Source organism: Podarcis erhardii (assembly GCF_964252035.2).
Source record: "Podarcis erhardii genome assembly, chromosome: 2".
Classification (NCBI taxonomy): Eukaryota; Metazoa; Chordata; class Lepidosauria; order Squamata; family Lacertidae; genus Podarcis; species Podarcis erhardii.
The window spans coordinates 69,784,209-69,796,578 of NC_138498.1; the positions used below are offsets into that span (position 1 = coordinate 69,784,209).

Sequence of the window (12,370 nt, forward strand, 5' to 3'; positions counted from 1 at the left end):
TAATAATATATCTTACATGGAATCTTAATTACCAGCTCACCTCTTGCCCTCCTTGCCCTATTGCCTTCTAAAACAGATGTTTAATCTTACATTTTTATGTTCAACAGATGTCAAGGATCTTGAGTTTCACATCAACATTGAAAGATTTCCTTCATTTAATGTTTCTAAACAAAATGCCTGACAACCATATATCAAGACTGCCCGGATGGCGTCCTCTGTCCGGCAGGGGGGCTAGGCTGGTGGCTGACTTAATTTCAGGATAAATACAACTCTTACAACCATATGAAATAAGAATCTAGCATTCCTTAAATCCTTTGCATAATTACATTTAAGCCAATATATTTAAGCTAATATATTTCATACATTTATCATAGGTAGCCTCTTAAAAGAATAAAGCTTCTCAAAGTGAAAAGGAAGGAACTCAATAAAACACAGCTTTTAAAAGAAGCCTCTTCAGTTTGCACCTCCCCCTTTCCCCCTCCTCTCCAGCCTCAAAATAAAATAGGAAGAAGCTGCTTCTTCTGCCAAGCCAGTTGCCTTTCCAACATTTAACACATTTTAACCTTTTTTAACTCTCTCAGTTTAAGAAACAGCTTTAGAAGAGACTTCCCCAAAAATGCTCTCTTTCTTTCTAGCTAAATGTTTTTCCTTCCATTTGCTCCTGGCCTTTCAACCTTAGAAAGAAGATCTGGCTCATTTTACTGGGAGGCACATTAGTATTATCTTTCCCCATTCCTAATGGTGTTTTCTCAGCTTTGGGGCAGCATATGTAATTCTCCCTTTTTATGACTTTGAGAATTGTTTTTCTACTATAAATCAATGGGGCCCTTCTTGTCTTAGGAGGAAAAACATCTTGCCAAGGTTCTTTTAGGCAGCTGGTCTTTTGCCTGGCATGAAACATTTGAAAATCCTTTTTTTTAAGCTCATTTTTAAATACAAGCCTTGATTGAAATATATAGAAGCTTTGATAAAAATGCAGGCTTATGATTAGATGCCTCATTCTCTTTTCCAATTCATAGATATACTTTACATTTTTATTCTAGGCATATTAGCATATCTTTCTTAGAACAATATTTTAACATATAATCTTCGAAACATTTCCATTCCTTTTTAAATTTTTGATTTGACCGATATCTTATGATTGAGGTTAGCTTTGCCAGTTCTAAATATTCATTTAATTTGCAAATCCACTCCTCTTTTGAGGGCAAGATGTGAGATTTCCATTTAGAAGCAATCACTACCCTGGCTGCCGTAGTTGCATATAGAAAAATTCTTTTTACCCACTTGTGGTATCTTTCCCTATCAAGCCTAGGAGATATGCCTAAAAGAAGCAACCATTTTTTGTGGTGCGGCCATTTTGACTTTCCTAAAAAAAACAAAAAAACCACACACCCTGCAGAACGGGGATTTCTGGGGAAACAAAATGGCAGCTGTTCCACTTCTCTACCTCACTCCGCAAGGTAGGTGAAACAGCTAAGAAATGTCCCCTGTTGGTTCAGTACACCCCCACTGTAGACTGGAATGGACATCAGTCTGAAGCAAACAATCTTCCCCATGTGTCCGGTTATGTCCTTGCCTTCTGGCTATCTCAGTTTATAACTGTGCTGCACATTGCTTCTCCCTCTGATGCTCTTCCCCTTGCTCTTCCTTCTGATAACAGTTACTGCTATTTGACAAATAGGTCGTGTTTACAATGTGCCAGACACCATATGAAACTGGGCCTTTCCAGATTCTGTGGCTTATGCTTCTGAGGATTGTGTAACTGTCACTAAATCAGCCAGATGATCAGCTCAGCAAGCATTTCTGATATGGTGGAATTGCTGATTGCTCAAAGCCTACTACCCTAGAATAAAGCTGAACTATGGTGGCTGCCTCAGCAAGTGAAATGCAGTTATTTACTAGCTGCTGGGTTTTGGTGGGGAGGCAGTTACCCAGTATGCTAGTCAGCACAGCAATAGACATTCTGACTAAAATTTAAACAGCTTTTTCTATTCTTCAGGCATTCAGGTGCAATGCGTCATACAGCAATATCAATAAATTACTTGCTACCTTACTGACAGCCTTCAGTGTTACAAGGACCAGGGTTATTGCTAGATAACTCTCATAGAACTCTCAGGTGGAAACAAAACTGTTGGTTTATCTAGCTCACCAGGTTTTCAGACAGGAGTCTTTTTCAGCCTTATTTGGAGAAACCGTAGACTGAAGGTGGGGCCTTTTGCTTTCACTCTACCACTGAACTACAGTCCTTCCACTAAGTATTATTCCCCTCTGGGAAGTCATCAGTCTGGACCCTGTGCTCCCTTTCTGTGCACATTTGCAGAGCTAAGCAGGGTTTGGTGTGGTTTCAGATTGGATGGGGGACTGTGTGTGGAGATTCCTGCATTGCAGGGAGTTGGACTCGATAACCCACAGGTCCCTTCCAACCAAGGGAGCCAACATTGCGGGGGAACATCACATGACACTTCAATGTGCATGTCACGTGACGTGTCCTGCGTCCAGCTAGTGCACGAGTGCTCATGCGCTGGGTTGGGACTTGTGGGCGTCCTGCCGCCGCAATGCCAGCGCTTGCACCCCAGGTGGGGAATGGGGAGCGTGGAACTAGGCCCCTCCTCCCTGCATGACATCAACCGGGAGGAGGAGGTGGAGTAGGGCCACAGGATTGTGGGGGAGCCTAGCCCCTTCCTTGATAAATTTGGAGGGGCTGAAGACTCCTCACCCTCACCACTTGGCACACCTGGTTCCAACTCTATGACTCCATTGAAGAAGATTGGGAAGAAGGGCACACAGAACCTTGGTGCTATTTCAGCCAGCCTTGAAAGAAGAGGGGGAAATCGGGAACAGCAGCAGCAATCAAGGAACGCTCAAGGCAGTGGACCTGGGCAACATAAGAAAATAATGAAGAAAAACTTAGAGGGCTAGGGGAGAAAGGTCATCTGTGAATACCTAAATCTGGTATCATTCCACTGGGAATAGCATGAAAGAAGTGTGGAGTGTGTATATTAGTCTATGTAAAGGAACCCAAACTCTCTTCCATCTCTCACCTGCTGGGACACAGTAATGTTTTAAAAAATAGTCGCCATTGTTAGCTACACCGCTGCATACACTGTTGTGTATTATTTGTGAAAAGGGATTTATCAAAGGGGTGTGTTTGCACATCTCCATGCATATACATACCTGGGGGAGGTGATGTGCTACCCCATCCCAGGAGGACATACGGACAATCACTTGCTTGTGTGGTTTTTTTGCACACATGAGCAACAGAACTTCAAATCCTGAGCATAGTTTCTCCTCACCACTTTCTAAAAGAAAAATGATGTGCAGACTCTGATCAGTTGACACTGCATTCCTTTTTATTTCCTGCATTTACTACACTGGGACAGGGAGCATCTCAGAGTTCAAACTCTCCTCTCTTTTAAGATTGGCTATAAGCTGCCTGATTTCAATCAGCATTCTTGTTGCAGGAAGTGTTTGAGCAGGGATGTGGAATGTGTGGCCCTCCAGATGTTGGATTCCAGCACCTACCAGCCCCAGCTCTCATGGCTAACCATCAGGGGGGGATATTGGGAGCACCACAGGCTCCCTGTGTTAAGAGGATGCATTTAAAGAGAAGGAAAATAACATCTGCAGGACTGTTTATAATGTTCGTGCAGGGCTATTTACAGAATGAATTTGAGTGAAATAAAATTACCATGAAAGCAGTAAGACAGCAGCCTGAGCAGCCTGGGGAAATAAAAAAAATTGCCTGACTCAAAAAGGATATCAAGGTGGCCAGCAGGCAAGTCCTCATGGGGCCCTCTAGCTGGAAATGCCCCCTCCTTAATACCACCTGCACTACTCCTTAGATGGAGGGTATAACTGAAGGAGAGCATCAGCTTTGGTTATAATATTGAAATGGTTGCGTGGGAGAAGTTGTGGAATATCAATTTAAAATTCACAGCATGTTGCGCACTGAAAGAAAACTATATGAAAATGATGTGTAGATGGTATCTATTTCCTAGGAGACTTGCGAAAATGTACAAATAAAAAACAACTTATGCTGGAAGTGTAAAGAAAAGGAAGGCACTTTCTCTCATATGTGGTGGTCTGTAAAAGAACAAAAACCTTATGGGAAATGATTTATAATGAATTAAAGAAAATGTTTAAGATAAACTTTAGTAAAAAAAAAAACAACAACAACAACCAGAAGTTCTTCTTTTAGGGATTGTGAACATAGAGATTCCGAAGGACCTTAAAAATTTGTTATTGTATGCCACAACAACAGCCATAATTGTGTTTGCCCAGAGGTGGAAAGAAGATGCTATACCAACCAAGAAAGAGCAGCTGATTAAATTGATGAATTATGCCAAAATGGCAAAACTAACAGGTGTAACAAAAAACCAAGAAAGGGGGGGGGGATATGAAAGAATGGGTGGAAATCGTAGAGTATCTGAAATGTTCTGGCATACAAATAAGTTCATTAGTAGGATTAATTTAAAACAAGCAGTTAAAAATATTACTAAGACAAAAGGAAGAATAACTTGGAATAAAGTTGAATATGCAGTGTTAAAAATCTAAAGTAGAAAAGTAACCACAAAAGGAGGTCAGAGGGAAGTCAAATATGTAATTGTATTCGAAATATGTGTTTGTAGTGTGTATTTGTAATCTTGTGAAAACTGGAAAATAAAATTTATTTTTTTAAAAAAGAGAACATTAGCTGGTTTATATGGGAGTCAGGGTTCCAATTCTTTTTGGTACCAGATGCTTGACAGCCTCAAAGTACCTGCTCAGATATGAACTACCAGCCAATGAATATCCTTTTAACACTGGCATGAGAGATACATGCCCAGTGAGTTGCCCAAGTTGAAAGGCTCGCAGCCTTCTGTGCTAACTGGTTTCCAGCAAGCAGCCAGGCTTGCACACTGTGATAGCAGATTCCGTGCTCCAATTTGTGGGTATCCCACAAATGCAGGATTAACACTTCTGTGGGAGCTAAGCTCCTTTCAGCAATGCAGGAATACCTAAGTCAGGCCTGGGACCCATGGGAGACTATTTGCTTCGTGTATATATGGCTGCGGAGTGGGGGGGGAGAGATAGGTTCTCCCACTCTCACCCCCTCTCACCCCAGTGCTAAATTGAGTTGCAAGGCATGTTGGTCCCATCTCCGGTGAGAGCGACGGGTGAACAATGGGGGCTTTTCAGCTTGACATCTCAATGAGCAGGAGATGGAGAGAGAGCCCCTCCCGCCCCCTCAACTCTCCCCGCGCCCAGCTTTGTTTGGGGAGCAGACAGCAACCTCCATCCCCGGAGCTTTTCAGTACCTTGGGGCAGCCATTCGTCATGGATTAGAGCCCCCTCCCCACTCCCTCAGCTGGTCGTCTGGGCAGGGAATTCACACACTTGTCAGGCCTGGATAGGGAGAGGCGCCTTTGTGCTTAATGGGGCCTGGACCTGGAGATGGGTGAGATGGGTCAGGAGGTTGGGGTGGGTGTGGAAAGAATAGAGGGGAAAGTGTGGGGGGAGATGGGTCGGGGCTGATCCTGATATTGTACGGGAAGCGTCTTGGAAGAAGTGGCTTCTGGAAAATTACTCTCTTTGACTATTGACAGCTAAATCCATCAAAGAGAGGAGGGCCGTTTCTGATGACACTGACCCTAGGATTATCTCTAGGACCAGTGGTGAAATACGGCTTCCTTTGTGGAGGACAATGCAACACTCTCTCTCTCTCTCTCTCTCTCTCTCTCTCTCTCTCTCTCTCACTCACCCTCTGAATATGATATCAAAACTGACTATAGCTGTAATCATAGGTACGTCCCTGAACACAGCTGGATTTACTGCCGAGTAAACATGCCTAGCCTTGCTCTGTGAGGGGGGCAAAAACCCCACACTACTTTGGCCTGGGTTTGTGAGGCGCAGCAGGAAGGCAGGTTGCATTAGCCAGGAGTCTACAGCCAGGTAGATTTCAGCGCACAAGTGTACTCTGATGGTTAGGAACCTGGACCAGGCAGAAGAAGTGCTGGGTTCAATTCTTCCCTCATTTCACAATTCATTAGGCAAGTCTGAGCAAGTCATTGTCTCTCTGCCTTTGTTTCTCCCATCTCATCTGCACAATGGGAATATTGATGACCTTTGCCAGAGGCGGAGTCATGAGAGTGAACCTTGTAGAGTATTTTGCATTAAATGCTCCATAAAAATGAAAAGTATTACAAATCAAGAGATGGGAGGGGCAAGCTGCTCATTAGCTTAGTTTGCTAAGCAATCGGATCGTCGTCTTTACAAATGACAAACCCAGGCTCGCAAAGTCAACAATCTGAGCCAACCAATAAATTCCCTGCAGATAAAATCTGGTCCAGGTCCCCATCCTGGCTTCCTTCCCCTTCCTCAGGCCTGCAGGAATTATTGCCAATTTCCTGAGGAACAAGAAAGGAAGGAAAACATGCTGCACCCAGGACCTAGGCGGCCTTATGAAGCTTCCCCAGCAGGGACAGTGGGCTCTCTGGCTCATTGTCTGACAACCGCTGCTGCTCCTGTGAGATGGCAGCAGGCCCTCCCACCACACTATCCCCTCTTGGCAGACAAAGCTGGGGCCCAAAGAGAGGCGGGGGCTGCAGACAGGACAGTGTGCCAGAAACACTCCTGTCCCTTGTGGCTTCATCGTCGCCAGCATTAAATTGTGTGCAGATGTGTGTGCAGGGGAGGGCGCCTGGTTGTGATTAGAGCCTTTAATTACAGGCACCCGTGCAGCCCGAGCTGGGCCCTGCCTGGATCGTAAGGAGCTGGGTCCATGAAGGATCCACCAGGGGGACCAGGCCATCCCAGGAGCAAATGGGAAGCCTGTGTCTCCTCAACCATAACAGATGGGACAGGGGTCCCACAGACGGGCAGCCAAAGGCACACAGCCCTCAGCAGACAAAGGGGCATCTCTCTAGCGGGTGCAGACCCAATAAAAGATCGTAGTCCTGATTCTATTAAGTTGTCCTTTGCGTCATTCCTGATTGCTCGAGTGGGTAGGGACAGCTAATCTCTGTAGGGGATCTGGGATATGCCAGATCTGTTTCCCTCATTTTCCTTTTTCATGACGCATGACCAGACTCCAAATTTTATTGGCCTCAGTCCCTGTGGCAGAACAGTTCAAACAGTGGGTGCAAACTCTGGATCCAGATTTGTAGCTAAATTTTTGTTCACCTTGTCTTCCTCCTCAGCTTGGAAATGTCAACACGAAGACTGGAAGAAATAGATCCGGTTCATGTGTGCAGACCAGCTTGATGGGGAAATGATTTGAACAGATCTGAATGAGTGGGATGGCTGCATCATAGTTTGCAACTCAGTCTACACCCACATTCAACTGCTTTTGGGTGAAAAAGACTCAGGATGAAGCGAACAATCACATGGTTGTAGATTTCAACAGGTGAAGCTCTCCCCATCATTGCATCTCCAAACCAGGAAGAGATTCAGCTGTTGAATATCTGTCACACAGTTTTTGATGGAGCAGCTTGCTTGCTTGCTTGCTTGCTTATTTACTTACATGTCTATCCCATGGATCTCAAAGCACTGTGCATGATTCTTCCCCCACTGCCCTCCACTCTTACCCTTACAACAACCCTGTGAGGTAGTTTAGGCTGAGTGAGTGGTCCAGGGTAACCCAATTTGCTTTATGGCTGAGTACATTCCTGGGCTGACACTCTAACCACTCCACCATATTGGATTTTCACCTTGTCTATGAATTCTCAAGACTACTAACAATGAATCAAACATGTTCTATATATTTCTTTCCCTCTCACAAAAACATTTTCAAGACACTTACATATAAAAAATACCAATCAGGAAAAAAATAACAATTTTAAGAAATTACAATCCTACAGCAGGAGGAGCAAAATCAAGCATAACCACCTAGGCAGGGAACCCAAGATCTTGGCCCTGATAGCTGGGGTAAAAATAATCAGAATAAAATTAATCCAACAATCAACTTCCATACATGTCAAAAGAATGTTCAAATAGTAATGTATCTTCAAAACTGGCCGATAAGAAAGGAACCAAATGGATACTTGGAGGTGAAGAGTTCACAAAGACGGGTGCAGTCACCAAGAAGGTCCTTCTTTTGCATGTCCAGCCATGGTATCTCAGTCAGTGGTGGGATCCAGAGCAGGGCCTACCTAGGAAGCTGCTTTGTTCCAGGTCAGACCATGGTCCATCTTGCTCAGTACTGTTGACACTGACTGGCAGGCGCTCTCCAGGGTTTCAGACAAGGGAACATTCCCAATCCAACCTGGAGATTGAACCTGGGACTTTCAGCCTACTAACCAGATGTCCTACCCCTGAGCTTCAGCCTTTCAAATTGTGCAGGTGGAGTCATTGGGAGTACTGTCAGTATTAAAAATATCCAGGGGTTTCCGTCATGGCGCAAGAAGCCTGCCACGGGGGCGGGGGGAGTTGGCAGCCCTGTTGACCACCATGCATGGAAATACAGCCGCTTCTAGGAACGGCTTGACTTTTTACAGCAACCCGAAGGAACAAAGTGACAGAAAGTATGGAAATGTTCAAGGACAGGATGTGGAGAAACATTTTGGGTTCCCAGAAGAACGGCATATATGGTTGCCAACTGTTTTTTGTTTATTTCCTAGTAGGACTCTTCTGTAAACAGAAATTCAGTTGGGAGATGCAAAGCATCACCTGCTGGGTTTCAGCTTGTCATGCAGCTGCTATAAAAGCCCTACTGGGGCGTTCTCATTCTGAACAACACAGGAGCAAGGAGTGCGGCCACACCAAGCGGTCCTGTCCCCAACACCTGCGTGTACTGTGCTAATGTCTCCCCACTGTGGAAGGATGTGCGGATCCAGAACTGGCCTCCACAGTCCTTTATGGACACACTGCTAAGACCATATTCATGGAAGACAATCTTACTTGGCTATGAGTGGTCACCAAAGAAGAATGTCTACTAAAGCAGGGACCCTTCACATGTATAGGTGTACACTCAAAATCCTCCCTGGAATATGAAGCCTTCTTGCATACAATTATATGCACAAGAGCCTCCTCCATTTACATCAGACATGCAGACTTTGGGAAGGCATGCACAGCAGGGGCTACTCAGCATGGCCCCATTTGGCTCAGGACAGCAATACCGCAAGGACTGCCTCTCCATATGAACCTACCCGGACCCTGAGATTGTCACCTGAGAGTCTTTTTCATGTGACCACTTCACAAGAGGTCCAGAGGATGGCAACACAAGAACAGGCCTTTTCTGTAGTGGCTCCCCATTTGTAGAATGCTCTCCCCGGAGAGGTTCGCCTGGTGCCTTCATGATTTATCTCTGGGTGCTGGGTGAAAACATTCCTCTTCAACAAGGCCTTTGATTGATTAGCATCTTATGCCCCTTTTAAATGTGTTTGTTGGAGGGGAAGGGGGGTTACTGGTTTGTGTGTGTGCTTTGTTCTTGTTTTTGTCAAGGATTTTGTGCTTTTATATTGTATTTTTATGTTGTGAACTGCCCTGAGATCTGTGAATAAAGGGTAGTATACAAATGTAATAAATTAATAAATACATTCCTCCTCTCCACCCCCATCATTCAATACAGGAGCAAACAACTTCCAAATACAGCTAGAGCAGGGATAGCTGTTTCCTCCTCCCTCCCTGCACCCTTTCCTCTTCTGTTGTGGACTGCACCTCCATCAGCCCCAGCCAGTATGGTCAATAGCCAAGGATGGTGGGAGTTGTACTCCAAAACATCTGGAGGCACACCAAGGTGGTCCCCCCAGGCCTAGAGGCAGGAGTTCTGCCAGGAAAAAGTGCTGGGGGTTTGAGCCCTACTTTGAGAGCTAGCTGTCTCTTCTCTGGGATGCAGAGGGCTGTGGCTGCCCTGTGTCATGCTGTATGAAAAGGCATGAGGTGATGGGGGATGAGGAGGCTGACTTGGGTACCAAAAAAGAGAGCCTGCGCCTAAAAACAATGGGTTTCAGAAGACGCCAAGAGAAACTTCCAGAAGGAAAGAGCCCTCTAGTGCTGCTGTTCCACCTACAGGTGCAACCCCGGTGGGATTCAGGGACACAGGCAGCCGGAGTGAGTCTACTACAAGGGCTCTGTGTTCCCTGAAGCCCGGCCACTGGCCAAGAGAAATATTGTTGGCACCAGGCAGGCTCGCTACTTTGGCAGCCAGACACGGGGGCTTTCATAGCTGGGGGCAGGCCCTACTGTACAGGGGCAGGGCTGAGTGGTTAGCCCCCTCCCCCCCCCCCCACAGTACTCTGTTCCAGGCTGCCTTCCCCTTGCATATTGATCTGAATAAAACACACACACACACACACACCCCTCTGCTGTTCCATCAAATACAAGCTAACTTAGGCCACCACCACACATCTATACAGCCCCACAGAGGGTGCTGTGCTTACCTCCCCCCGTATGTGTACACTTGAACAGAGATGTACACACACACACACACACACACACACAACTGCACACAAAACACTATTCCTTTTCATGATGATACACAGGAGCATTTGTATACAGATATACACATACATACAGAAACACCAGCATAAAGCCACATCTAACTTATGATACTCATATATGTACATGGTCATGTTCTTATAATTATGGTTTAGTTAAAGTGGAATAATGACCATATCCTTATTCTGTACTGATTTTTAAAAAAGAAAAAATCCAGTTAAATTCATTACTTTAACAATTCTATGGGGGTTTTTTTTGTTTTTTGTTTAAAGAGAATTCTAATGTGGTTAAGCCAGGTCTGTAACTGCCACCATACACTGGCGCTTTTAACACACCACTGCCAAGCTCTCTTTGGCATGCAAAGCTAAACCCTGTGCTCTCTTTATGCCAGCACCCAACCAGAACACCATGGGCAGGCAGCCAATACAGGCGTAACTTGGTAAGGCTGAGAAAGTCATCCTTGTGAGTGTTTCATCTCAGATGTGGGACTGGCTGGCTGTGATTAAGCAGTGGTGGTAGGAAAGCACTCATCACATGTTCAAAGGCACCCCTTTCGGAATAGCTTCACAGGAAAGGTACCAGAAAGTGGTTGCAGGTGAAGCCTGCAGGAATCCCTAGCTGCAGTTACACCCTTGGAGTTGGAATGTCTTTGCCACAGAAAAAGCACTGCTTAATCTGAGGAGGATGAGATCCAGAACCCTGTATTACTTTGGGGTGACAATTCACCCTGCAAGCATGAAGTGTCACATACCTCTCACTCAGCCTTCAGGCTGTTTCCCTGACCCACCCCCATCCGAAAACTAAAGCAGGGGGGAATTGGTCATGTGTAGTTGTCCCAGGCTGGAGTTGCACCATGTGTTGAACTTCTGCCTGCAGCTGTTTTCTGGGGATTGGAGCGGGAGGGAAATGCTGAGCGAGTGGAAGTCCTAATGCCCTCCCACTTCTGCCCTCAAGAAGATCAATCATTGCAGAGGCTGCAACCCTAAGCACCCTTCCTAGAAAGAAAAGCCTCACTGAGCACAGGATCCCGCTGTGCGATGCACACGGAGGAGCCCTAGTAGAGTGGTGGTGGGCAAGGGCCCCGATTTGGCGCAAAGAAAACGCGGAATGGAGCTTCTCTCTGCCTTACCCACCTACCCGCAACACCCCCAACTTTGTCCTTCAGAACCGTCGGTCTGGGTTTCATCAAGAGCCCCCACGCCAAATCTCTCCGCTTTGGCGCCCCCTTTCCCGCACTGGGCCTTCCTCCTCCTCCCCATATGTGTGGCAGGCGAAGCCAGTCCCCTCCGAGCGACCCCCATCCCGCACGACAAGGCGCCTGGCTGCGACTCCTCCGGTGCCGGAGACGCCGTGTCTCTCGCGGTTAGTGACACAAGCGTTTCAGCATCCTCAGCTAGGCCTCGGCCAGACGCTGCCAGCCCGCCCGCCTCCCGGTCCCTAGCGCGGGGAATCCCGCGCGGCTGCCGGCCGAGGCCTTCCAGGAGGGGACGGAGGGGAAGCAAGGGCTCGTCCTTCGCGCGGGGACCGGGAGCCTGGAGGGGGAAGGAGGAGGCGTGGGCGGGATGGGCGAGCGAGCAGGCAGGCAGGCAGGCAGGCGCGCCGGCATGGTTCGTTGACTGAGGTATTTATTTTGCAGATTTATTTCCTCCCCGTCGGCCTCCAGTCAATGCAAGCATTTCCAGAGCGGCGGCCCACAGGCAGCAATCGCAAATGAAATCAATAAAGCCTAGAAAGAAACGATGTCGGAAGTGAAAACAGCAGGTACAACAGCAGCATTTGCGGGGGAAAGAGAGAAATAAACATACCGACTTCAAGAGGCTTAAAAGGAGTAGTAATTAAGAGAGTCACACATAGGAGCCAACTCCTAGCAGTCGAGGTCCCTTCGCGTCCCCCAATAAAATATTTGGGGGGTTGCCCCCCAGTTTATGGGCATTGCCATTCAAATGGTGTGTAT

General features: G+C 46.5%; 1 protein-coding gene across 2 annotated transcripts in view; it reads left to right on the forward strand.

Annotated features, from left to right (window-relative positions):
* The first annotated feature begins 11,660 nt into the window (after positions 1-11,660).
* Positions 11,661-12,370, forward strand: part of FGFR4 (fibroblast growth factor receptor 4) — a 51,299-nt gene continuing 50,589 nt past the window's right edge. Inside the window, exons 1-2 of one of the 2 annotated variants that reach the window (XM_081850201.1) lie at positions 11,661-11,778; positions 12,053-12,177. In XM_081850201.1, the coding sequence (XP_081706327.1) occupies positions 12,156-12,177 (22 nt within the window). In that variant the 5' untranslated portion in view covers positions 11,661-11,778; positions 12,053-12,155. The other variant, XM_081850203.1, reaches the window with a different exon arrangement.